At 46.6% G+C, this 23263-nt stretch overlaps 1 protein-coding gene and 1 long non-coding RNA gene across 5 annotated transcripts in view; one reads left to right on the top strand and one right to left on the bottom strand.

Annotated features, from left to right (window-relative positions):
• Positions 1–18840, bottom strand: part of B3gntl1 (UDP-GlcNAc:betaGal beta-1,3-N-acetylglucosaminyltransferase-like 1) — a 106669-nt gene extending 87829 nt beyond the window's left edge. For 3 of the 4 annotated variants that reach the window (XM_005407178.2, XM_013506005.1, XM_013506006.1), the window contains exons 1-4: positions 18666–18840; positions 17154–17270; positions 16968–17067; positions 7508–7572 (exon numbers count right to left, since the gene is read on the bottom strand). In XM_005407178.2, coding sequence (XP_005407235.1) covers positions 7508–7572; positions 16968–17067; positions 17154–17270; positions 18666–18713 — 330 coding nt within the window. In that variant the 5' untranslated portion in view covers positions 18714–18840. Of the gene's footprint in view, positions 1–7507; positions 7573–16967; positions 17068–17153; positions 17271–18661 lie in introns of all 4 variants that reach the window. The other variant, XM_005407179.2, reaches the window with a different exon arrangement.
• Positions 18841–18918: 78 nt separating this feature from the next.
• LOC106146934 lies at positions 18919–21768 on the top strand. Its single transcript, XR_001231582.1, has 2 exons — positions 18919–19011; positions 21650–21768. It is a non-coding gene; the product is annotated as an uncharacterized LOC106146934 (long non-coding RNA).
• The last annotated feature ends 1495 nt before the right edge of the window (positions 21769–23263 follow it).

Raw genomic sequence — 23263 nt, 5'->3', positions numbered from 1 at the left:
ATTCTAGATTAGGATGAAATCTCAGAGTTGTTTCAATTTGCATTTCTTAATTGCTGCTGATGTTGAATGTTTTTTCCTCTACAGTACCATGGTTCATATACTTGATTTTTCCCACATTCTAGTCTCAAACTGATTTGGATGAGAACCAAATCAAATTTAATGGTCAGGTTCAACACTGACCTTATGGGGAAATCTGATTTGATTTTCATCCCGTTTTGTTTGTGACCAGAATCATGGAGAGAATTGAGTTTGTGAACTGAGACACCACTGTATTTACTGGCCATCTGTACTTCTAGGAGGTGTCTATTCATTTCTGCTGCCCATTTTTTTAATTGGACACTTTATTTTGGGGAGGTCTAACGTTTTTGAGTTCTTTCTCTATTCTAGACATTAATGCTCTACCTGAAGTGTAGGTGGCAAAAATTTTTCCCATTCTGTAGGTTGTTGTCTCTTCACTTTGTTGACTGTTTCTTTTGCCGTGCAGAAGTCTTTTAATTTGACATGATCCTATTTATTGACTTACGTTCAGAAAGTCCTTACCTATTCCTATGTTTTCAAGAGTTTTACTCTTTATCTTCCAGTAAATTATATGCTTCTGTTTTTAATATTTAGACTTTTGATCCATTTTAATTTTAGTGTATAGTGAGAGATAGGCTCTAGATTCAATCTTCTGCATGTGTGTAACTATCTTCCCTCCAATATATGCTTCTGGCCCTTTTGTCGAGGAGCAGATGGCTGAATGTGTCTGAGAGGAGTAGAGAAAGGAATTCCTTTTAACTGAAGAGAGGACAAGAACAATCCTTTCTGACTAGCAAGATTCCAACATGAAGAACAACGACAAACAAAGGAGCCAGAACTGGAGCATTCCTCAGCTAGAAGCCACCTGTACCTGGTACCAGCTCCAGCTTACAGCAGGTACGAGAGATCTGCCCTGAGTCATCCTACTGGTGTATGAAGAGCCTCTTTGCCGAGGAAATGCAAAGTCATCTCTCTTCAGGAGGACTCACCCAACCTCTGCCCACTGTGCCCTAGTCTCCAGCACTTTCACCTTTTGCTGGGTCTCTCATCAGCAAGGTCTGGGCCTCATGACTCTTCATACTCCCTACAGTTCTCTTCTCCACTGCTGGTGGAATCAATCCAGTGCCACCCATACAGAGAATGGCCACACAGCAGCCAGGAATGTTTGCCACCAGTGTCCGTGTGGGCCCATGAAAGCCTAGTTTGTGCTCTTGGGCCCAGGTGGTAAGTATGGAACGTGAGTTCGTGCCCTAGGCTTTTGCAAAAAAGGCACAAATACTTCTGAATTACTCTTCGATTTTTTTCCTGAGCAAGATGAAGGTTTCTCTCCCCTCCGCAGGCTCCTGTTTATCCTCTTACCCCATCTTCTTCAGCAAGGAATTTATTTTAGACATTGCTGCCCCAAACCTCTCAAGGTTTCAGTGATACCCACATAACCTACACCGGGTCATGTACTGAAGCTTCTCAGTCAACAGATGTCAGGATGAGTCTTCTGCAAATGTCTGACCAGCTCTGAGCTGGCCCTGGGGATGCAAAGAGAGACAGTACAGTATCTCTGCTCTCATTGAGCCTGGTTAAATGGGGCAGAGGCAAAGTCACAAGGAGAGACAGGGAAGTGGGGGTGGGAGCTGCCAGAGTCTCCCTGAGGTTAGTTAGAAACAGCACTGCCTGAGACTGGACCTCACACACTCACAGTGGGTCCACAATCCCACACTCTTTGCAAACTCCATCCCTGGTCAGTGATTCTTAGAACCAGTGCTATGCAGGCACAGCTGAACAAATGCCTGGGTCATCCCCCTTCCCTAGACTTTGAAATGAAAACACTCTGAAAAAATAAAAGCATGTCAAAGCTCACTACTGTCTGGGCTATTAGTCCCTTTCTTACAAAGTCAGGTTTAGTAGCATTCAGCAGAAGCAATGCGCGTGGCATGCCAAGAATAACACATTAAGGTACTGGCGGAAGGAGTAAATACAGTGCTTCTTAATGCAGGCACTTCAGAAAGTGCTGGGCACCTATTGCACTGAGACTTCTCAGGACACACAGCTCATACTGTCAGGTAGAAAGGCAACGGGGCAATCTGCCACACAGAGACATCAATGCAGCCGATATACATTTAAAGCAATCCTCTGCAGGAGATATGAGTCAATGGAGGAGAAATGTTTACCACAACACGCTCTTGAATACAAAGGAAATAGAACTTTTTAAAACCCAGCAGATTCTCACAAAAGCACGTAGCTCCCTGCACACCATTAGCTATACAGTAGAAGTGACTCATGGAGCCAATGGCAAAAGTCTCAATGAAGGAAGAGACATGCCATAAAGTCTCAATGAAGGAAGAGACATGTCCCCACACTGCTATGCCTTGGTTTTTCCTCCCCTCTGTGCGTGTCAGAAGCCTCCACTCAGATCTGAGTGTGAGTGGCTGTTTCCAGCTCCAGGAAACCAGGTCCTGCCCACGCAGCCCAAAGCTCTGGGTGAAGCATAGCTGGAGAAGCAGCCACACAAAGCTGTCTCTTCCTGTTGCCACCTCACTACACCTGAATGCAACAGTTTCTCAACTGCTGCCTACAGTGTCACAAGCACTGCACAGCTGATTCCTTCCTTTGGGTGTCTTTTTCCTTCCCTCCTTCCCTCCCTCCATTCCTTCCTTCCTTAGTGTGTGTGTGTTTTAGTGAAGATTAAATTTAGGGTCTTCACAATGAGCTACATCCCCAGTCCTTTTAACCAAAAAAAAAAAAAAAAAAAAAAAATTTTTTTTGAGACAGGGTCTTGCTAAGTTGCTTAGTCTGAGTCTGAGCTGGATCTTGCAATCCTCTTGCCTCAGCCTCCCAGAGCACTGGAATTACAGATGTGTGTTACCACATTCAACTTCAACTTTCTTTTCTAAATAATTATGTGCAGAGACGGACAAGTACAAAAATCAAGGCATGTGATAAAGACATACTTCCTCAACCATCTGAAAACATCTGCATTTAATTACTGACCAGTATTCTTGTTCTTATCAATACAGAGAAAATAGTGTTATGCAGAAATCTTTCAATAGCTACCCCACCTGTGGTCAGAGGCTCTGGCCTCAACCACCCAAGACAAAGCTGAGTTGAGTTCAAAGGCACAGGTGAGTTCTGCTCTCAGCATGTGTGTGAAGAAGGCACTATCTCTTCCATCTGTCCCTATATTCACACCTCCCCACACCTGCAGTGACAAGCTGGATGAGAAACAGAAACAAAAACCATTAATAATTAGATCAATTACCTAGTCCTTAATGGCTATTTCACAGATAGATTATCCTTCCCAACTGGTTCTCAGTAGTGATTCCTTCATTATATTAATATGCTTCAGGCACAGTGTAGAGGGACCGCCTGATAGAGATGCTGCTGTCCATCTTTCCCAGATACCAAGGTTAAAGGGCACGGGACACATAGGTTCAAGACCACCCATCCCGGGACACACAGCTCCCAATCTGTCCAGGCAGCATGCGGACTCTGCTGGTATCTGGACATGATTCCCCAGTGGACTCAGGATGCAGGGGTCCAATCACTATTGCTGAAGCATTTTCAGGCTCACACAGAGACTGGCCACTACCTTCTCTAACAGCTATAGCTAGGAATTACTGGTCTACTCTATCAGTTGCAGAAGTCAAAATACTTGTATGCTGTTCTTGGGACAATCAAAGAGAGAAAAAACTAACAGATCACTGGATTCCTATGGGATAAGGGCACAGATGGCACTCATGCCATCAAGAAGGTCCTGCCAGTTTAATAGTGACTGGGCTGTGTGGCTGTCTTCTAAACCGGTTGCTCCCATTAACTTCAATATCAGTTCCCTGTCAGAAGTAGTGCTGTCCTGTTGTTTTCATGTATTATTTCATCTTAAGCTAGAAATCAAGTCCCCTCCAAGATGAGGGGAGAGGAAGGGAGCAGGAGACCAGGGCCTGAGAGCCCTGGGACACCCTCGCTTTGCTTCTCTAGTCTGCTTCATTCCCAGCTGCCTCCTCTGCACCTACTCTAGCCTTGGCTCACAGCGCCTGATGCTGAGGAAGGGAGCCCCAGACCTAAGAGCAACCAGCCAGGCATGGGTCTCCCAACATGATCTCCTCATGGAGGTGCACTCAGGGTTCCACGTGGGCTCAGCAGAGAGAATCTCAGCTACTCTGACAGACAAGGTTCAACAAGGTGCAACTTCAGTGCCCAGCAGGGCTCCTACAGCTATTTTCTCTGCTCTACTCTCATCAGAAGATGTCCCATTTTAATCTGTGTCCTGTGGTCAAATTCTGGATGTCTTTTGTGGGTATCACCTCACACTGGGACAAAACACAGCGGCTACATCCAGCAGCCTGCCTTCTTCACTACTGACTTCAACTGGGGACACAGAGAGGAGCCTGGGCCTGTTCCCCACCTCTTAACACCCCCAGGACAGGCTGGCCAGAGAAGGGACTGTCTGAAAAATGACCCATAAGAGTGCAGATGCAGCCCTGCCCTCACAGTGCTCTGAGGCCAGGTAGGGAATCTGGGCCTGGCAGGTAGCAGACTGGCCTGGCATCCTCATGGGCCCAGGACCACATAGACACCTTCGGTCCTCCCGCCAGCTCAGAAACAAGGCACTGAGCTTCTGCAGGCTGGACCACTCCTTCTCTGCCTCCCTGGAGCACTGTGCTACAAGGGGTGGTATGCAGGGCGAAGCTTGTGACACATTAGCAGGAAAGGCATGATACAACACACACATCTGCCACCAGCCAGTGTGGCCCTGTGGCAGTGGGTAGGAGTCAGGGCATCTAGGAGGGCACGGTTCCTAGGACACAGATAAGAGGAAGCAAGCACAGTGTAAGTGTGCTTGTGAACATGTGCACACACACACTGAGTGCCTGGAAAAGTGGTGTCCAACAGCGGTGTGCAAAGCAGAGGCCCAGACCTGTCTTCTGAATCGCTCCTTCATGGAGAAGAGCCAGGATTCCTTGAGAAATGGCAGGTCCCACAGACTGCAGGGAATACACAAGATGATCTGACACATGTTGCTGTCCCCGAGGAGCAAGAGGTCCTGAATCATGGTGCGGCCCAGTCAAATGGCACTGTAGCAAATTTGGAAGTTCTGCTGGCCCAATCATGGACAAGGAGACGTAACAGTGAAAAACCTCAGTGACACTGATGACTCTTAAATGAATCAGGAAATGAGGAGCCCACGACTGCACACATACACACAAGCATGCTACGGGAAGTGAGTGGGGCGGGCAGGCACCAGCCTCACAGAGCCCTCCACATGCAGATGCTGCTCTCTTCAGGTGACAGGGATGAACCGACCCAGAAAGGGGCTAAGCAAAGCTAAGGTACCTTATGGGAGGTGACGAGGAGATAACACAGCCAGAGAGTAACCCCCAAAGAGGGGAGTCCATGGCAAAGTTCCCTTGGGAGAGCACTGGTGGGACTAGGAGCACACAGAGGCTCTGCGAGCAGGACCCACTTCCAATGTTGTAGGGCATCAGTCCTGAGAGGCCAGGGGCCAAATCCAAATCCCAGGATCCCTTAAGATATCCATCTTTTGTCCTCTCAACCCTATAGAGCAGCCATCTTCTCTTATCAAAACTGCAGTCCCTATGGGCCCAGCTTCTGAGCTAAAAAACTTCCACCAAACTTCAGGGGAGCCCGTACCCAGCTCCTCTGACCTCTGTGCTTCAGTCAGGGAGTATCTACATGCAGGCAACTCCTACATCAACAACCCATCAACTTCCCACAAGAAGTCCTCCTTTCCTATCAGCAACCCCCTAAGTAAAAGGTACACCCATTTTTTGTGCTTCATTCTCTTTAAGACAGAGAAACTGGTGGGCAAAGAGGTGTGCAGATGCCTCCCTGGGACCTGAGTCAGCCTGCCTTCAAAACTGTGTACCTTACACTCCCTCCTGAATTCACATTTCTTTCTCATTCATTGCTTTCGTCTGGACCCTTTCCTTGTGTGCTGTTTTTGTGAGTTTTCCCTGTTCGTTATTTTAACTATAATGCAGACTGGAACCCTGCATAGATTCTGTGCACAGATTCTAAAGCAGAGGCTCGGGCCCACCATGCCCATCCATCCCAGTCAGGGTGGACAGGTTCATCTGCCTCTGTGGCCACGGCGAGACAGTCCTGCAAATCCCAGCACAAACACTGCTGCTCAATGCATATCAAAACTCATCTGATCATTATTTCATCAATTTATTTCAACTAAATCATGAAAACAATTTAAATTTCTAAAGTAGGGGGTGAGAGTTTCCCATCCAACTTCTGCACTGCACTTCTCTGCTCACCGCTGTGGCTGCAGAGTGGTGGACACTGATCCAGCAATATTTCCTCTCAGTAGCACTGTACTGTCCTCCAGGCCTCTGACCTCCCCACTGTGCCTTGACTATGCGTGCAAGGTTCCCTATGTTCTTGCTCACCTGCCACCATCGTCTGTCCTGTTACCAGGCATGCCTGCCAGTTCCCTGCCACCACAGACCAATTTGTCTCCAGCGGCCTGTCACAATAACCTAAAGCTCTTTGTGTACATGCTTTTTCCCTAGATAGCTAGCTACCAGTGAAATTTGGGAGTCAACGGCCTAGTATTTTTAAAGTTCTTGAACAAAATGTACTATCAAAATGACAACATGGTACACACCAATTCACTTTTTGAAATACTGAGCACCTACATTTTTAAAATGTATTATTAATTTGGTGTTTAAAAGTATCTCATAATGTGTGTTTGACTAAAAATTGAGTGTCTGTAATCTGTCTCACTCAAACCTCTGTGGATGTTCACCTGTCACCTGTGCATCTTCATCTGGGTCTCCACTCCACTTTCCACCTATGAATCTACTCCTAGTTTTCCTTGTGTTTTTGTCATGCACTATTCCCATTTGTGGTTATTAACAAGTTCATGATGGGGCCGTAATTTGTACATGTTGCTGCTAGGCAGCTCTGAAGCAGCAGTGGTACATTCATGACTGCAATCAGGTGGCACGGGACAGTCCTTTGGGTGGGCCAAGCCTCACAGTCGTGCGTGTACCACTGGTGATTCAATCCAACAGGAACATTTTCATCTCTTAAGTATTATGTTTGCCGGTATGATACCTGTTTAACTTCATTTTGTTAATATTCTCTGTGGTACAATTTTATATAATCTTATTTATTGTTAATTATTAACTCCTTAAGTCAACACCAATTAAGCAGTAGCAACAATTCACTTAACTGTTTTTTTTACAGTATTGAATATTAAATCCAGAGCCTTTGCACTAAGCAACATTTCTAGCCCTTTTTTAACATTTTGAGAAAATCACTAAGTTACCTAGGCTGGTCTTGAACTGAGGATCTTCGTGCCTCAGCCTCCAAGTGCTGGGATTATAAGCCCATATGACCATGCCCAGTTACAATCTTAACTTTTAAATCTGACTATAATATATTAGAAAATGATGAGAAAAAAAGATCTTACAATCATTACTCAACCAAAATACATAAATCCATTATAAACAAAACAGTTACTTACCGAATCCAAAAAGCAAAGGTAAGACCCTGAGCTCTGTGCAACTGCTTGATTTTTAGAATATCCAACTGTTGGGAAAAAAATAGAGAAAAGCTCTTTTATAATTGAATTTTCAAGAGCATGAAACTTAATATATGTTATACTCCAAGAAAGCTAACAACATTTTGCACTACCACCCAAAAGCCAGGTCAGTGAGGACAACATCCCCATGGGTGACTGGTATCAGGACCACAGTGACAAGGCACCTGGAACAAAATTAAAACAGTGAGTCCCTGGGAAAAGTCAGTGAGGTCTATAAGGAAATAGGACCTCATGCCTGAGACACACAGACCTGACACACAGCTAACCTAGCTGCACACCTGGTGGATTCCAACTTTGGCACATGTCAAGAGTCAGGTACAGTTACTGCCAGTGTCTGAGCATCTGAGCATACACACGTGTGCTGGTCACTGCTTTGCAACTGCTCTGTCTCTGAAAGCGTGCTTATCCTCAGAACCCGGAGCCAGGAGCAGCTCAAACGCAGATGGGAAAATGCAGTGTCTGGCAGTGAGTGCAAACGGTCCGCAGCCACACACAGCAGCATGGGAGACAGTCACTGCGAGCACAGGCACCCGTGGCAGAGGGGACAGAGCATGGAGCACAGAGCAGGCAGGGCTCTTCTGCGGCTTAGGAACAGGGAGCAGCTGCCCTGGGGGAGGTACCCGGGGAGCCGCTGGGCTGCTGGGGCTGGTGATGCTGCCTTCATCGGGCCACTGGTTTGGTTTCCCAGGTGGTCAGTTCATGATTCTGATAAGTGTACTCTTCTAGGGGATATATTTTAATGAAAGTATTTTTAAAATCCTAGCTTTCAAAGATATTACAGCTGAGTTAGAGAGGGTTAAACAACAACCTAGGATTAACTGCCTAATGAATGGAGCTGAAAAGGTGCAAGGGAGACGTAAAACACAAAAATCACCATAAAAGGAGTTACAGAGGGAACTTGAGGCGCTGGGATATAAACAGAAAGTGGAAGAGTGCAGGACTGACTACCCGGGAGGGCACAAGATGTGTTTGGGAAGGTGAGCCTGTGCCCACTGCCACAGGAACTGGCTGTTGTGCTGAAAAGGCTCAGCTTCATCTGTTGGCAGGGGCTGCCCCAAAGATTTCTAACTAAGGAATCACATGCAGATTAACACTTAGCAAGCTCGGCCTGGTCACCGGGGGGTGGGGAAGCCAGAACAAGAGTGCCGACAGGACTTTGGGGTAAGAATCCACTGTCCCTAGGGAAAGAGGCTACCAACACCTGAAATGAGTTATCCAGCTGGTTATGGATCTGATGCCACCAAGAAGAGGCACAGGAAACAAAACAGATGCGTGAAGAGGTGAAACAATAAATCTGTCTCGTATTCAAAGTTAGGACAAGCTGAATAAAGCTGTCATTCCCATGGGGACACAGCCAAGTATGTTCCTCAGGCATCCCCTGGCACTAACCTGTTTCCCGCTGTGAGGAGAGAGGGGAAGGCTCCCGCTACCCGGGCTCTGTCCTACTCCTGGGAGGGACAAAAAGCAAACTGAAGCAACAGAAGGCAGAGGTGAGACACACAAAGTCACCAGACCCTCACTCGCATTCTCAAAAGGTCCAGCTGGAGCAGTGCTCTTCTGAGGAGGTGTCCTCCGAGGTGGCAGCTTAATCTCTAGCCATAATCCCTCAAACTCAGCCAACCCAAACCAATGAGTAGAATGACCCCGGATTTCCAGGAAGCACAGGTATGAACAAGAGCAGAGGGAAAACTGACACAGACGAGGCCAAGCGCCCAGCTCCTGCCCGGGGTGACTTGCAGCCATCACAGAACAGCAGTGGCTAAATCCTCACCATGAGTGCTGTACACGGCAGAAACACTAGAGAACATACATCCTGAGCACCTCAATCACAGAGCTCTAGGCAACATGAAAAATGGGAAGAGACTTTGCACAATCACACTGAAATCAGCTGAGTATTGTTCAGAAAGCCACTCATAGGAGGCGAGTTTTAGGAGAGAAACCAAATCCAGGAGTTTGGGTAACAAAGGCAGGTGTATCTCACGGAGGAAGCAGGAAACTTCTCACAATGAATCTTATGTTTAACAAAGACTTGGAATTTGCATTAATATCATTGCCTTGCAGAAAGTCAAACGTTTGTGCAGGGTTCCATGTCTGGGTAGGCCAGTGCCTTCATGAGGGGCACTGGTTGCCATGGTCACAGCAAGGCAAAGTCAGCTCTCACAGATGTTAACATTTCTCATCCTGGACAGGAGTGGAGGGTCATGCTTCATTCTGATTTTAGCAAGTGACCACATTACTTCTACTTAAGAGTCTTCTTAAATACTATCCACACTCTTCTGCCTCCTCCTCAGACTGGGCACCCTCAATAGCAAGGAGAGATGGGTCTGCTGGCAGGCACTGTGCTGCATCTCCCCTCCACCAATACCCATCCTCTACTCAGCCCAAAGCACCAGAGACGAGACCAGTAAACACTGGCAGGAAGCCGCAAAAACCAGCAGTTTCCAGGAACTATTAGGTTGGGAGATTGCACATTTTAAAGTGTTTCACAAAGCAGCAAAACTGTTCCGTAACGGTTGATACTCAGAAATGGTCACACAGCCCTGAAGAGGTCATCATCTGTACATCATCTATGTGGATGATGCCTGCCCTGGAAATGAGATGAGGCCTGAGAGAGCTGAAGGAGGCAGTGCACACCCAAGGATCACCAAGACCAGTGGCCATAGTGTAGCCACAAATCTGTAATGCTAGCAGAAAAAAGCATTAAGAGAGAGGACGAGTAGGTTGGCCTTGAGGGCCTAGGTCTAGGAACATCGGAGATTGTCCCCCATCTCTCACTCCTCTTTCTAAACACCACCCAAAGGCACCAAGCAACCTGTAACTCCTGCTGATGCTCCACGCACCCAGTTCTACCTCACACCTTCAGGGGACCTGAAAAGTCTGAATTTCAGGATCATGCATTGGATCTGAGCACGATCTAACAACAGACTCCTAGGCACTGAAAGGGATGCTCCAGAGACCACTAATAGCCTCTATCCCCAGCCTGCCTGCCCTTGAGTTAGAAGGAGCTGGACAACTCCCTGGAACCATTTAATAGTTAACTGTCCTGTCAACTTGAGTAAGAAACTCCCAACTAAATTGTGTCAGCATAGTTCTGGGTGTGGCTGAGGGGATTTACTGGGTGTGAGTGACAACGACCAATGGACTTGCCACCTAAATGGTATAAAAGGGAAACAAAGAAGTAAGGCCCACTTCTGTTTCTCTGGAGGAGCTCCAGTCTTCACCTTCACCTTGGATATCATCTCCTGGCTTCCAGCGCAGACCCAATGGCCTCCTGACACAGACTTGCACAGGATATTACAGTGAACTTCAGGTCTGGATCCTTCAGGTCTCCAGTGCACAGCAGACCTTTTGCACTCTTCCACACTTGACTTTGAGTGCAGCCACTGTGAGCCAATCTTGTAAATTCATGTATATTTGTATATCTTGTATTAAATCTGTTTCTCTAGTAAGCACTAACTGATACAAACCACATCTGCTACAAGTGTTGGATGCCATTCTTGAGAATATCTTAAAGCAGTGGCTCTCAGTATGAGATGTGCCTCAGAATCTCCTGGGATACTTCTAAAATTCCAAAGCTGAGGTTCTATCTCAGACGTGCTCTAAGAACCTCACAGGGAAAGACCAGGCCCCAGGCTCTTTAAAGCTCCCCAGATGATTCCAACATGCACCCAACAGTGAAGACCCTCACTGTAGAGACAGACACAGCTCGTATCCTCAAAAGACTGCCCTCAGCTACACACTGCTTACCGGCCTACCCCCACCTTTCAAGCCTAAGCAGTATACAAGGCCTATTTCTTTTCAACTCTTAGGTACTCTGATTAGTTCCAATTAAAGCTAAGGATACGAGGTTAATCAATGTAAAACAGAGGATGAGTGAAAAAACAAATATAGTTTAACATGAAATTTTCAAATTCAAAAGAATATAAAGAAAATCCTTAAATACTTTCAGAAAAGATGACTTCAAAATAACAAGAGTCAGATTGATATAGTATTTTATTAGCACAGAAGACACTAGCAGATAATGAGTCAATTCTTTCATATTATTTTGTCCCTAGAATTGCACACTCAGCCAAATTGTGAAGCATAACTTAAAAGGACATTGTCAGAGAGCTGCAAGTGCCAAATATTTTACCATCCACATCCCACACTCGAACAGGATTTCTGAAGAAGTAATTTCAGCAAAATGAAAAAGAAAGACATAGGGGCTGGGGATTTAGCTCAGCGGCACAGCGCCTACCTGGCAAGCGCGAGGTCATGAGTTCGATTCCCCGTACCGGGGAAAAAAAAAAAAAGAAAAAGAAAGACATAAAAAGAAAATTTTTCAAAAGAGAAGGAAAGCAAGGGCACATGGAAAAACCAGGGGCTGAAGCATGGAAGGAAAAGGAGATGTGCTGAAGCAGGGGCAGAGGCCTCTGGGGTCTTCCTGAGTCTGCTCCCCTATACTGCTGTGAGCACAGCTATGTATTGATAACCCCATCCAGGCCATTTTCATAAGGCCTGAATGTCAGAACTGACCTATTGGCAAAGCAAATAAACCAAGAGTTGTAGAAAAGAATCAAACAGGCCCAGCCCCAATGGCAGCAATACACTGCCAAGGACTAAAGAGGGGGGTGCTGAGCTGGGTCTCAGCTCACTGGCAAAAGCTCCATGATGCCTCACAGGTCTGTCTAGTGCTCAATTTCTTTTCACTATATGCTGGCATTCAAAAAGTAGCTCTAATTCATCAAAGCAGACATTCATTTGTGAAATAAGCCAGTGTTTTTCACTAAGTTGCCTAAGCTTGGTTCAAACTTGTGATCTTCCTGCCTCAGCCTCCCAGAGTACTGGGGTCATAAGTGTGCTCCACCACAACCAACTACTTTCTTTCTTACTGTTAAAATCTTTTTTGCAATGTGCAGACAGTGGACACTAGATCAGCCAGGTGTGGGGCAGCAGCAGCGGCCAGGAGGATGACAATAGGTGTTCTACGAAAGAGAATCGGGCTCTGCTAAGTTAAGGTACAAACCACGAGTCCTAAGTCAGCCACTAACACAGTAAAACAAGGAAATAATTACAGCTGATAGGCCAACTGAGGGGACACAGTGGAAAGCGAATAAGGCTGATAGGAGCTATGCTTCTACATGGCAGCATTGGAGTCCTGCTCCCCAGCAAAGCCAGCAAAAATTACCCAAGAAAACCAACGATCTAATCTCTAGAAATGATCCTAAGGTATACAGAAAATGAAGAAAGTTACCCCCAAACCTCCTGAAACTCACACCTGCCAGTTCCTAGGAGGGCAGGACATAGCATTTCCTACTCTGACTATAGTAGTTGATTGATTATGTCAACTTGAGAAGTTTACAAGCATAACTAAACTTGGCTCAGCAATTTGCTCAGCAATTCTACACCCTAGGGTGTAGAGGAGCCACCCTAGGGTGGATCATCACTTTGGTAATATAAAAGGGAAATGAAGAAGGACAGAAGTACTTCCATTCCTTTTGGAGGAGTTTCAGTCTTCACTTTCAGCTTGGACTTAGTCTCCTGGCTTCTAGTGCAGACTCTTCGGCTTCCATCTTGGATCCTTCAGCCTTCCGTCGCAGACTCATAGGGCTCCTGGTACGGACTTGCACGGAACTCTGCAGTGAACTCCAGACCCTGGACTGATTCCTTCGGTCTTCAGTGTGCAGACACCCTCTGCACACTTCCCCATACAACTCTTTGGCTGATCATCATAAGCCAATCTTGTAATTTCTTATAATTTGTACATCCTGTGTTATATCTGTTTCTCCAGTAAAACCCTGACTGACACACTGACCCAGCTACACCTGAGAGCCGGGGGCTGCCTCTATGCCCCAGGCCCAGCCCATGGGGCAGAGGCACTATCAATCTTGGTTGTGGTGTCCCTGAGAATGCAGGGCCCAGAGGGTCCTGGACCTGGTTCCTGGGGCAGGTGAGAGGCAGGCAGAAATGATGCTGAGGTATTGTCCCCCTCCCTCACAGGCTTCAGGTAGCAGGGCTTCACACAGAAAGAGGAACACACACTCCCTGTGGAGGAACAGAACATCTACTCAGGCAAACAGGCTTAGAACAGAGCACCACATCTCCAGAGAAGCAACTTTGTTTGCTCTGTCCTGGGTGAAATGGCCCCTGGGAGGAGACTAGCAGGTGCCCTGGTGATGCAGAAGAACTTCAGGCTGACCTATCAGCCAGAGACAGGCTGGAGAGAAGTTAGAAGGAGCCTCTTAGAGTCTGGAAATCTTTAAACACTGACCTCAGGAACTGTCCCTTCAAATGGCCTCAATTTCATGGGATTATTCTCCAAAGCAATTTATAACCCGTGGCATCATGAAAAACAACACAGCAATCAGCAATTACTGGAGCTTAACAGCTGGGTGTGGTCAGAGAAAGAGTCAAACAGAACCGGGGCAAGGCCGTTGCCAACCCCAGGGATATGTGGGGCCAAGGCCGAGGAACACCATCAAAGCCACCCAGGGACTAAGCAGGTGAGCAAGAATCCACAGCCCTGGCAGTCACACAGTTTCTACAACATATGATCTAAATATCAGTTTCCAGCTAAAAATAGGAGACATGAAAAGAAACGGGGAAGCACGACCCACACCCTGGATACAGGACAGGCAACAGAAACTTACCCTGAGAATGTCCAGATGCCACATCTAAGACAGATTCAAAGAAGCCATGATAACTATACTGAAACTAAAGGAAATCATGATGAAAGAAATAAAGATATAACAGTGTTGTGTCAGAGGGTATCAACAAAGAGAATAAGAAGAACCAAATAAAAACTCTCAAGCCCAAAAACACAGTAATGAAAATTAAATTTGCACTAAAGGAATCCAAAAATAAACTGGTGGAAGAAACAATAAGCAAACCTGAAAATCAATGGAAAAAAAAAATCCAATCCAAACAACAAACAGAAAAAAGAATGAATAAAAATGAGTATCACCTCAGAGAATATGGAGCAGCACTAAATGCACCAACACAGACATGAGTACCAAAAGGAAAGAGGAGAGATAAGCAAAAAAATAGCTGAAAACTTTCCAAGTTACTTGAAAGACATTCCGAGGAATGGATAAAAAGGATGTGGTCTTTTTATACAATGCAGTGTTATTCAGCCATAAAGAAGGATAAACTGGAGACTTTTACGGGTAAATGGATGCAACTTGAGACCATACTCATAAATGAAATAAACCAGATGCGCATATGTAAACATCATATTTTCTCCCTAGTGTGAGAAGCTGAAAGAGTAAGATCCAAATGTACAATAGGTATTGTAAAATAGGAAGAAACTTCAAAAGGAAAGTGAAACTGGGATGGGGGACTGGAGAAAAGAAGGGAAAAAAATATATATATATATTTATGTATAAAAGACAGTTCAGATAGTTATACTACTAATTTCTCTTGCTTCACTGGGGAGAAGGGTTTGTGCTAATATTGTTTGGACAATTAAATGTTGAGGTCTTATACTCTGAGTAACTAATTTAAAGATAATGCTATGCGATGTATTAACCATTGTTACCCTCCTATCATCTTGTTTTGAAATTATGTTTTTTGGATTTTTTTCTTTTAAAATAAAAGAAAGGAAGGGGGAGAGTTGAGGGGGAGAGGGAGAGACAGAGAGAGAGAGAGGGAGAGAGGAAGAAAGAAAGAAAGAAAGAAAGAAAGAAAGAAAGAAAGAAAGAAAGAAAGAAAGGAGAGAAAATAAATTAATCTGCACATCTAGGAAGCTAGAAAAACTCCTAGGAGGAGACACACAAGATTCATCACTAGACACACTGCAGTAAAATGCCAAAAGACAAAGACAAGGAAAACATCTTGATAGCAACAAGAAAAAGATGACTTGTCACTTACAAGGAATGCTCAGTAAGATGAACATCTGCCTTCTCATTAGACCAGTAAAAGCAAGGAGGACAGAGAGTCCCAAATCACATATTTGCAGCACTCAAAGAAAACCGCTATCAGTCAGGAATCCCAGATCTAGCAAAGCCATCTTCCAAAAATAAAAGAGAAATTAAGACATGCCAAGGTAAACAAAAGCTGAATTTGTTGACAGCAGATCATTCTTAAAAGAAATGCCAAATTTCTTTGGTTTAAGAAGACTGACAGGACTTCAGGTTCACACAAAAATCAAACTGGTACAGGAATGTTCATACAGGCACAATTCACAACAGCCAAAAAAGTGGTACAACTCAAATGTCCATGAACTGATGAATGGATAAACAAAATATAGTATATCCATACAACTGAGTATTTTTCTGCTACAAAAAGGACAAAGTACTGATACATGCTACAACACAGATAAACCTAAATAACGGTGTGCTTAGTGAAAGAAGCCAGTTATAAAAGAACACGTATTAATATGAAACACCTAGAACAGGTAAACCCATATACACAGATACAGTACAGATCAGTGGTTATTTGGCTGGAGGAACCCTGGGCTATAACCCACCTGCTATAACAGAATGCCATACATCAAGTGTCATAAACAACAGAAATTTCTCACAGTTCTGGAAGCTGGAAGCAAGACTGAGGAGCTGGCTGACTGAGTGTCTGGTCAGGACTTTGTCCTTTCCTCCAAAATAGGAGAAGCGGTGAAGTTTTCTCTGGCCTTTCTTTTAAGACACTAATTCCATCTGTGAGGTTCTGCCCTCATGACCTCATCAGCTGTCAGAGGCAACTCCTCCTAATGCCAGGACATGAGAATTAGGCTTGAACGTAGGCAGTGGAGAGTAGACACAACTTCAGACCACAAAAACAAATCTTTACCAAAGAACTAGAAATTTAAGTCCAGGAGGTTCTCATTCAATACTGGACCTGAGGCAGAAGATGGGACATGGCTAGAACTGGCTGGGACAGGAGGTATGACAAGATCCTGGGACACACACACAGAACAATTCTCAGAGGCCTGCACCCAGACTTCTTGCGAGAGCTTGAGCAGGTTTTTGATAGGATGCCACGGACTCATTGCCAAGTATAAGAAATATAAAAAAGGGCCAGTTGCGATTAAGCACTCGTTATCAGGCCTCTTCATAATAACCCACCTTGTGCCGGAGAGTGTATTTTTATTTTTTCCTCCCTTTTTCCAGCCTTTTTACTCAGCCCAAACTCACTCTGTAGAATCCGTTTTCCACTTACCCTTCTGGTTTTTTTCCCACCTTGAATAAATGTGAAACTTCACCACTGTTCATGGTCGTTTTGTTCAATTCTTTGTCTGGGACAGAAGAGACCTAGACATCACCTCTAAAAACAGACTCCAGCACCCCAGACCCTGGTGACAGAATGATGACCAGCATTTTTATAGTATTTGAACAATGTGAAACTATTTAAATGTAAGTTGATAAGAAACCACGACTTACAGTTTAATAAACTAAGCATGTTTACTCACCTCCTCGGGGACATGGCGAATCATGACCTCCAATGACTACAGCGATACCGGCACCTTCCAGCCTTCCTTTCCATCTTTCAATGATAGTCATAGACTTGTCCTGGAAGTGCAACAGCAGCAGGTCAAGGAACCTCCTCAGAACAGTCAAAATGTGACTAAGTCACCCTACTGGAAGTTCATAAATACCTTACTGGCATCATCAAAAACAGAGAGCTCCATGGAGCCTTCAAAGTCCTGCTGCAAAACAGACTTCAAACACTCATCCAACCACTCTTCGGCATTGTGGACAGGGAGGATAACGGACTGGAATTCAGAGAAGTGGGTTAATAGAAGTGGGTTAATAGAAGTGCGTTAATAGAAGAGGGAAAGCCGAATTCCCACACACTGCTCTAAGGTACTTCCCTCTGCCATCCACACAATGCTTATCAGCACAGGGCAAGGCCTGACCTACAGAAAGCCCTAAATAAGGCTTCCAGGAAAGGGCATGCCCAGACTATTCCTTCTCCCAGCTCCCAACATTCTTTGCTCCTTAAGATTTATTATGTTTTATATTTTCTCCAAACTTTCAGATGTTTCTAAAGGGGTAGGGAGTGCAAGACATCAAGATGTTCCCTGACTCAATGGTAAATTCATGTTTTTAATCACTTGACCAGTGATTAAACATTACATTCTGGTTAAGTAGGCACCTACCTATCTGTGTATTTCCCAACTCACCCCTGAAAGGTGCCGCTTGGGCCTTTGCTGGGTGGGACAAGCATTCCAGCAAAGTTGAGCATACAGAAACTGCAAGAAAGAAACCCCTCTAATACTCCTATGCAGTCGTCAAAACAGGGCCACCCTGGGCATTACAATGGGACATGGGGAGTCCAGGTCGCTTCCGTTCTAAACTTCCCTTAGGGCTGGTGGCACTAGCTGTTTTTCCTCAGGGAGTCCCACAAAAAAAAACCCCAAATTTTTAAAGCAGTATGGAGTAAAACGAGAGACTTTGCACACCTGTTACCTCAGCACTTAAGAAAGTGGAGACAGATTGTAAGTTTGAGTGGCGTTTGGGCAACCTAGCAAAACGCTGTCTCTAAATAAGTGAATTATTGTTGGGAATGTAGCTCAGTGATAGAGCGCCTAACCCCAGTACTGTCAAAAAAAAAAAAAAAAAAAAAGCGGAAAAAAAGTGAAACTTTACTGCACCAATACAATTATTATAAGTGCCTTAGTTTTATACATTATCATAGCATGTGCTGTCAACAGCCTTAAGTCTGTTGTCACCTTGTTTATGTCCATGAAGTCTATTTATATTTTTGGATTTACTTTTAAAGGGGAAAAAAAAGGATTATTTTACTTTTCTCAAGATCTACAACACGACGTACAAGGTGAATTTCTGTCAAAGCAGCACGGTGATGATTAATCTCGGTCCCCGACTTCGCTAAGACTGGGGGCGCACACCAGACTCCGGGCGGGGCCGGTCAGAGGTCTGCCAGACCCGCCCGGCGCGACAGGCGGGCGCGGGAGGCAGCGCGCTGTCCGCAGGCCCAGGGGGGCACGGCCCAGCGCCCCCGCCACACGCCGACGCCCTGGCATCCGCGACGGCGATCTCCAGACGGCAGCAAGGCCGGAGTGGTGCGGAAGGTTAGGGGCAGAGGAGGGCGCTGCCGAGGGACACCCAGGGGCTCGGGCCGCGCCGCACCCACGGTCCACACCTACCACGAGGGCCGGCGGGCCGGGCGCCCTCGAGTTTCCGGGGCGCTGCATAGCCACGCTTCTCTGCCCGCCGTGCGCCTCGGCCCGCGAGACCCGCTGGAGCGGACGGCGAGTGCGCTGGACGCTGGCAGGCGGTGCCGAAGGCAGGCCGCGTCCGATTGGCACAGAGACACGTCGATCTCGCGGCGGGGGACAGTCAGATGACGTGTCCCGGAGGAAGCAGGGACGTTAGTACTGGGGCGGGGCGGGGCGGTGCTGAGGTTTAGGTGCTGATTCCCGGGCGCTGGATGGCGACCGCGGCCTAGGAGTGGAGGTCGGGGCAAGTTACGGAAATGCTGCGGTACAGGAGGTGAGACTTGAAATCCAAACCCGATCACCTCTAGGTGGGCGTATGTACTTTGGAAACAAAGAATCGTGCAACCCCTCGCCCGCGCCCTGTTTTCCTGGAGGTCGAGCAGGGCCAGACAGAAGGAACTGGGGAGAGGCGCGTGGTGTCCCCGCGCGCCCCAGTAGGAGCCCGCCCGGGGCTCTACGAGACCCCGGAGCACTGACGCGATGACCCACGCGCGGCTTTTAGGACTGGCGTCTTTTCAGACTGACCCCGGCGCCTGCGGTTTCTCTAAGTGATCATCGTGAATATGCCAATAAGTGTATTTGAGGCTCTCCCACACTCTCCTTGACCGGCTGATGACCCTGGGTGTGTCTAGTGGTTTTTGCTCCTCTGTTGTGCCACCCCCAAACGACTTAGAGTGACCACACTTGGGCGCGGTGGCGCATGCCTGTAATCCCAGCACTGGGCAGACTGAGGCAGGAGGATCGACCCTCCAGGCCAGGCTGGGGTAAATAGTGAGCTCAAGGCCGTCCTGCACTACATAAATAGCGAGACCCTTTCTAAGAAAAAAAAAAGTAACATCACTTAAAAATAACAGGTTTAGGGACTGCAGTGCTTGTCCATTAAAACACATTCCCTGCAAGGAAAACAATGGCTTGTCTTTTTGTCAAGGAAACAAGCTACTCCCACCCCTAGTAATTCAGTAGAAACCTGACACTGTTATTCCCACCTATTAGCCTGAGCTAAGGGTGCTGGGCCCAGTCCTGCAGTGGAGTCCAGACATGGCCACACCTTTTCCTGCTCTTGGGGGTCTGGCGATCCCACATCCGGTTAGGAGTATGGTGACTAGAACCTCTCCAGGTTGCTGAGGTTCACTCACACACTTCACACAGAGGGAGTGGACCGCAACAGGGTTGAGAAAGTTCTGTGAATGTGATGTGCAGTGCTTACGGCAGTGCCACCCTCTTACACACATTAACCCCAGTGAGGGTAATTCACACTGCTCCGAATTACTGAACAGGTTATAGTGCGCATCAATTCTGAAACAAATCCCTTCCTGTGTGTGTGTGTGTGTGTGTGTGTGTGTGTGTGTTTCAGCAAATGGAACCCAGGGCCTCACATGTGCTAGGAAAGTGCTCTTTACCTTTGAGCTACCTTCTCAGCCCTAAATCCTTCTCTTTAAAAAACTAAGATTAAATGCGAAGCAAGCATTCTCTATACAGTATGTTGTATTATAACAAAGCAAACTTTTAAAGCTTCTGTTTAAGCACCACTTCAGATGTGATGGTTTCTACCGAAGTTGCATCTTATTTGCAAAGCCTGTTCTATGATTGAACAGATGAATAAAAAGGCAACCTAACTTTCAGACTGACAGATGCAGTCTGAGAATTTGTTTCCAGAGACCTGATGGAGTTGGTGTATTAGGAATTGTCAAGTTTTAAATGATTTCTCTAAAAGTAACATTCTGGCTACAAGAATGCCCCCTGAGCTTGTGGTAAGAGGTCAGAGATAAGGAGCTGCAGATGGCTTCTGGCCCGCAGTAGCACATGGTATTCAAACTGTGCTTCAGTATATGTCTTACTTCCTGTCCATCTCCTCAAATTTGCTTTCTTTCCACTGCTATCTAAAATGTTATTGGACTGTCCTTTTTGCAAACACTCAGAACACCAAGAGGCACTGAAGAAATGCAAGGTGGTTTGGGTGCTGTTCTAAAATCAAGGAGGGTGGGGCCCAAAATTCCTGTCACAGTAGAGTCTCAATAAAAGGAGCAGGCTGTGGGGCCTCACCCTGACCCAAGCAAGGGATAGGAAAGGGAACATAGTATGTTGACATTTGCTGGTTTGAGGTTGTGTGGCTTTAAATCAGACAGAAGGGAGGTTGGTATTGAAGGATGAGCAAAGTCACATGGGCACCGAAAGGGGAAGTTACGCGGAACTCTCCCCAATTTTGGGCTCACTGCACAGGCAATCTTCTTTATTTTTCATTGTTATGCAGAATGTTGGTGAATAGTGACTATATTCTGAGGACCCAGTGCTGATTCCCTGGGTCTAGCAGTGGGGCAGACCAGCTGCTGGGGTCAGAATATCCTGTCCCTCAAGCACCTATGTTGGAGCCTAACCCCAAGGGCATGGTGCTAGGAGGTGGGGTTTTAGATGACCAGGTCATGGGGACCACAGGATCAGTGCCTTATACAAGAGGGTGGCAGGAGCCCTTTTAAGTCTTCGGCTACCAGAGGATACATGGAAGGTACTTGTGAGGAAGGGGTCATCATCAGACATGGGGCTGCTGGGGCTTTGCCCTTGGACTTCTAACCTGCACAATTGTGAGAAATAAAGTTCTGTTGTGTATAAATTATCCATAGTAAGGTATTTTGTTATAGCAGCCTAAATGAGCTGTGACACCGGGTCTCCAAATTGAAGAGCTACACAGCAGCCCCACCATGCTGGAGTCGGAAGTAAAGACTCACTGCTGGTCTACACCAACAACACCTAGAGACTTGCAATGCTGGAGTCACTAGGCCCAGACTAAAAATCAGCTGTGTGCACCCTCAGCAAAGGCTGAGTTCAAAGCCATGGACAGACAAGTTTCTCCTGACAGCCTGAGCTCCAAACCTCTAGGTGTCCTTACCCATTTCTGACAGAATGAACCTCCACAGGACTGTGAAGTGGGTGCTGTGAAGAGGGCAGGAGCATCTGAATCACAGGAGACTGCATGTGGTGGCCAGAATAAACCAAGTCTCAAGGGAGCCCAGCTGTGCTGGGCAGTGGATTTGCATGGGGCTCTCTTCTACTCCTTTATTCTTTTAAAGGTAGGTTTTGCCTCAGCTGGATTTAATTCCTCATTCAGGGCCTGCAGCCCATACTATTTAGAAATATAATCTATGGCATGTGGTGTGGACTTGGTCCCATGAATTCTGTCTTCCACAGCACGTGTATAGGTGTAGCTTTGGGAGAGAATCCCCTTACAAGAGGCTCTTGAAAGCCACAGGCAGTTGTTTGAGAATGTGGCAGGAGTCCTGGGATCATGGGCAGATCTCAAGAAAGGAGCCTGAACTCAGGAACTGGTAGGATGTTCTACAAAATACCCACAATTTGGTCTTATAACAGAAGTATGGGACAGTTCTGTGTGACCCCATGAGGGAATCAGCCCAACCCAGCACCTTACCCAGGGCGGCACTCCTAACCAGTCTACATGGCTAGGAATTCTGGAAGAAGCAGGTGATCCCACTGACTAAGCATTTTCTAAATGCTAGGCAGTTTTCAAATATTATCTCATTAAAGCCCAGCACAACATGATTGACCCAGTGCCAGAGCCTGTATCTGTCCCTGGCCCAACTGCAGGAAGGGATGAGGTTCCTGTCACAGGAAGCATTTAATTAACAGCAGGCAGACGTTCAGTGTGGATTCCATGTGTGCCTCAACCATCGTGTAGGATGTTTGTCTTGGCCTGGATCTCCCAGCCCCAGTCCAAAAGACAGAGCCTGAGTCAGGAGTTTGCACATGGAGTTTCTGTTCCCAGGAAGCTGGGGCCAGGGACGGTGAGGCAGGGAAGAAGAATAGGTCAGAATCCATGGGCTTCATTGGGGTATCTCCATGAACGGTTGGACCAGGCCTTTCTCAGGACCCTGGAGAGTTGTCCACCTGCAGGGAAGAGACTTTTGTCTCTATCGGTATGGGTATCAGCATCTGTATCTGTATCTAGGTGGCAACAATACAAGTGTTCTGAGCTCTGCGCCATGATAAGCAGCCAAGGCTGCCTCTTGGAATCAGGGTTGGGACAGCAGGCAGACCTTCAGTATGGCTGCTCGGGTGAACTGGGGAGCCTGCCTCGAAGTCAAAAGGAGGAAGGATCTGACATGGAACCACAGCTTCCCGCCTAGTGGATGTTCAGCAGGAGCCACTGTGGGGCACAATAGCATCTAAAATGGTTCTGAAGTGATGACAGCCAGGTGCTCCTCGCCCTAGTATAGAGATGGGTAGGAGGTGCCTTGGGAGCTACATGTGGGCAGGGCCTGCTCTTTTGCTGAGCCCCATTGTTGGGCTGGTTTAGGCAATCTGTCTGTCATATGGAAGGACAGGAGTAGCCAGTGTCACACCTTCCTCCTGACAGCATCAACCCAGGCTGAACAGCCTCTGTCTCAGTGTCTGTTTTAGTCACTTTCCTCGTTGTGAGACAAAATACCTGGCACCCACAACATAGGGGAAAGGGGGCTTATTTTAGCTCATATTCCAGTCTATAGTGGCTGACTCCAAGGCAGGACGCCATGGCA

Source organism: Chinchilla lanigera, unplaced genomic scaffold (assembly GCF_000276665.1).
Source record: "Chinchilla lanigera isolate Chin_1 unplaced genomic scaffold, ChiLan1.0 scaffold00105, whole genome shotgun sequence".
Classification (NCBI taxonomy): domain Eukaryota; kingdom Metazoa; phylum Chordata; class Mammalia; order Rodentia; family Chinchillidae; genus Chinchilla; species Chinchilla lanigera.
The sequence above is the reverse complement of the archived record's forward strand: the minus strand, read 5'-3'. Positions and strand labels throughout refer to the sequence as shown.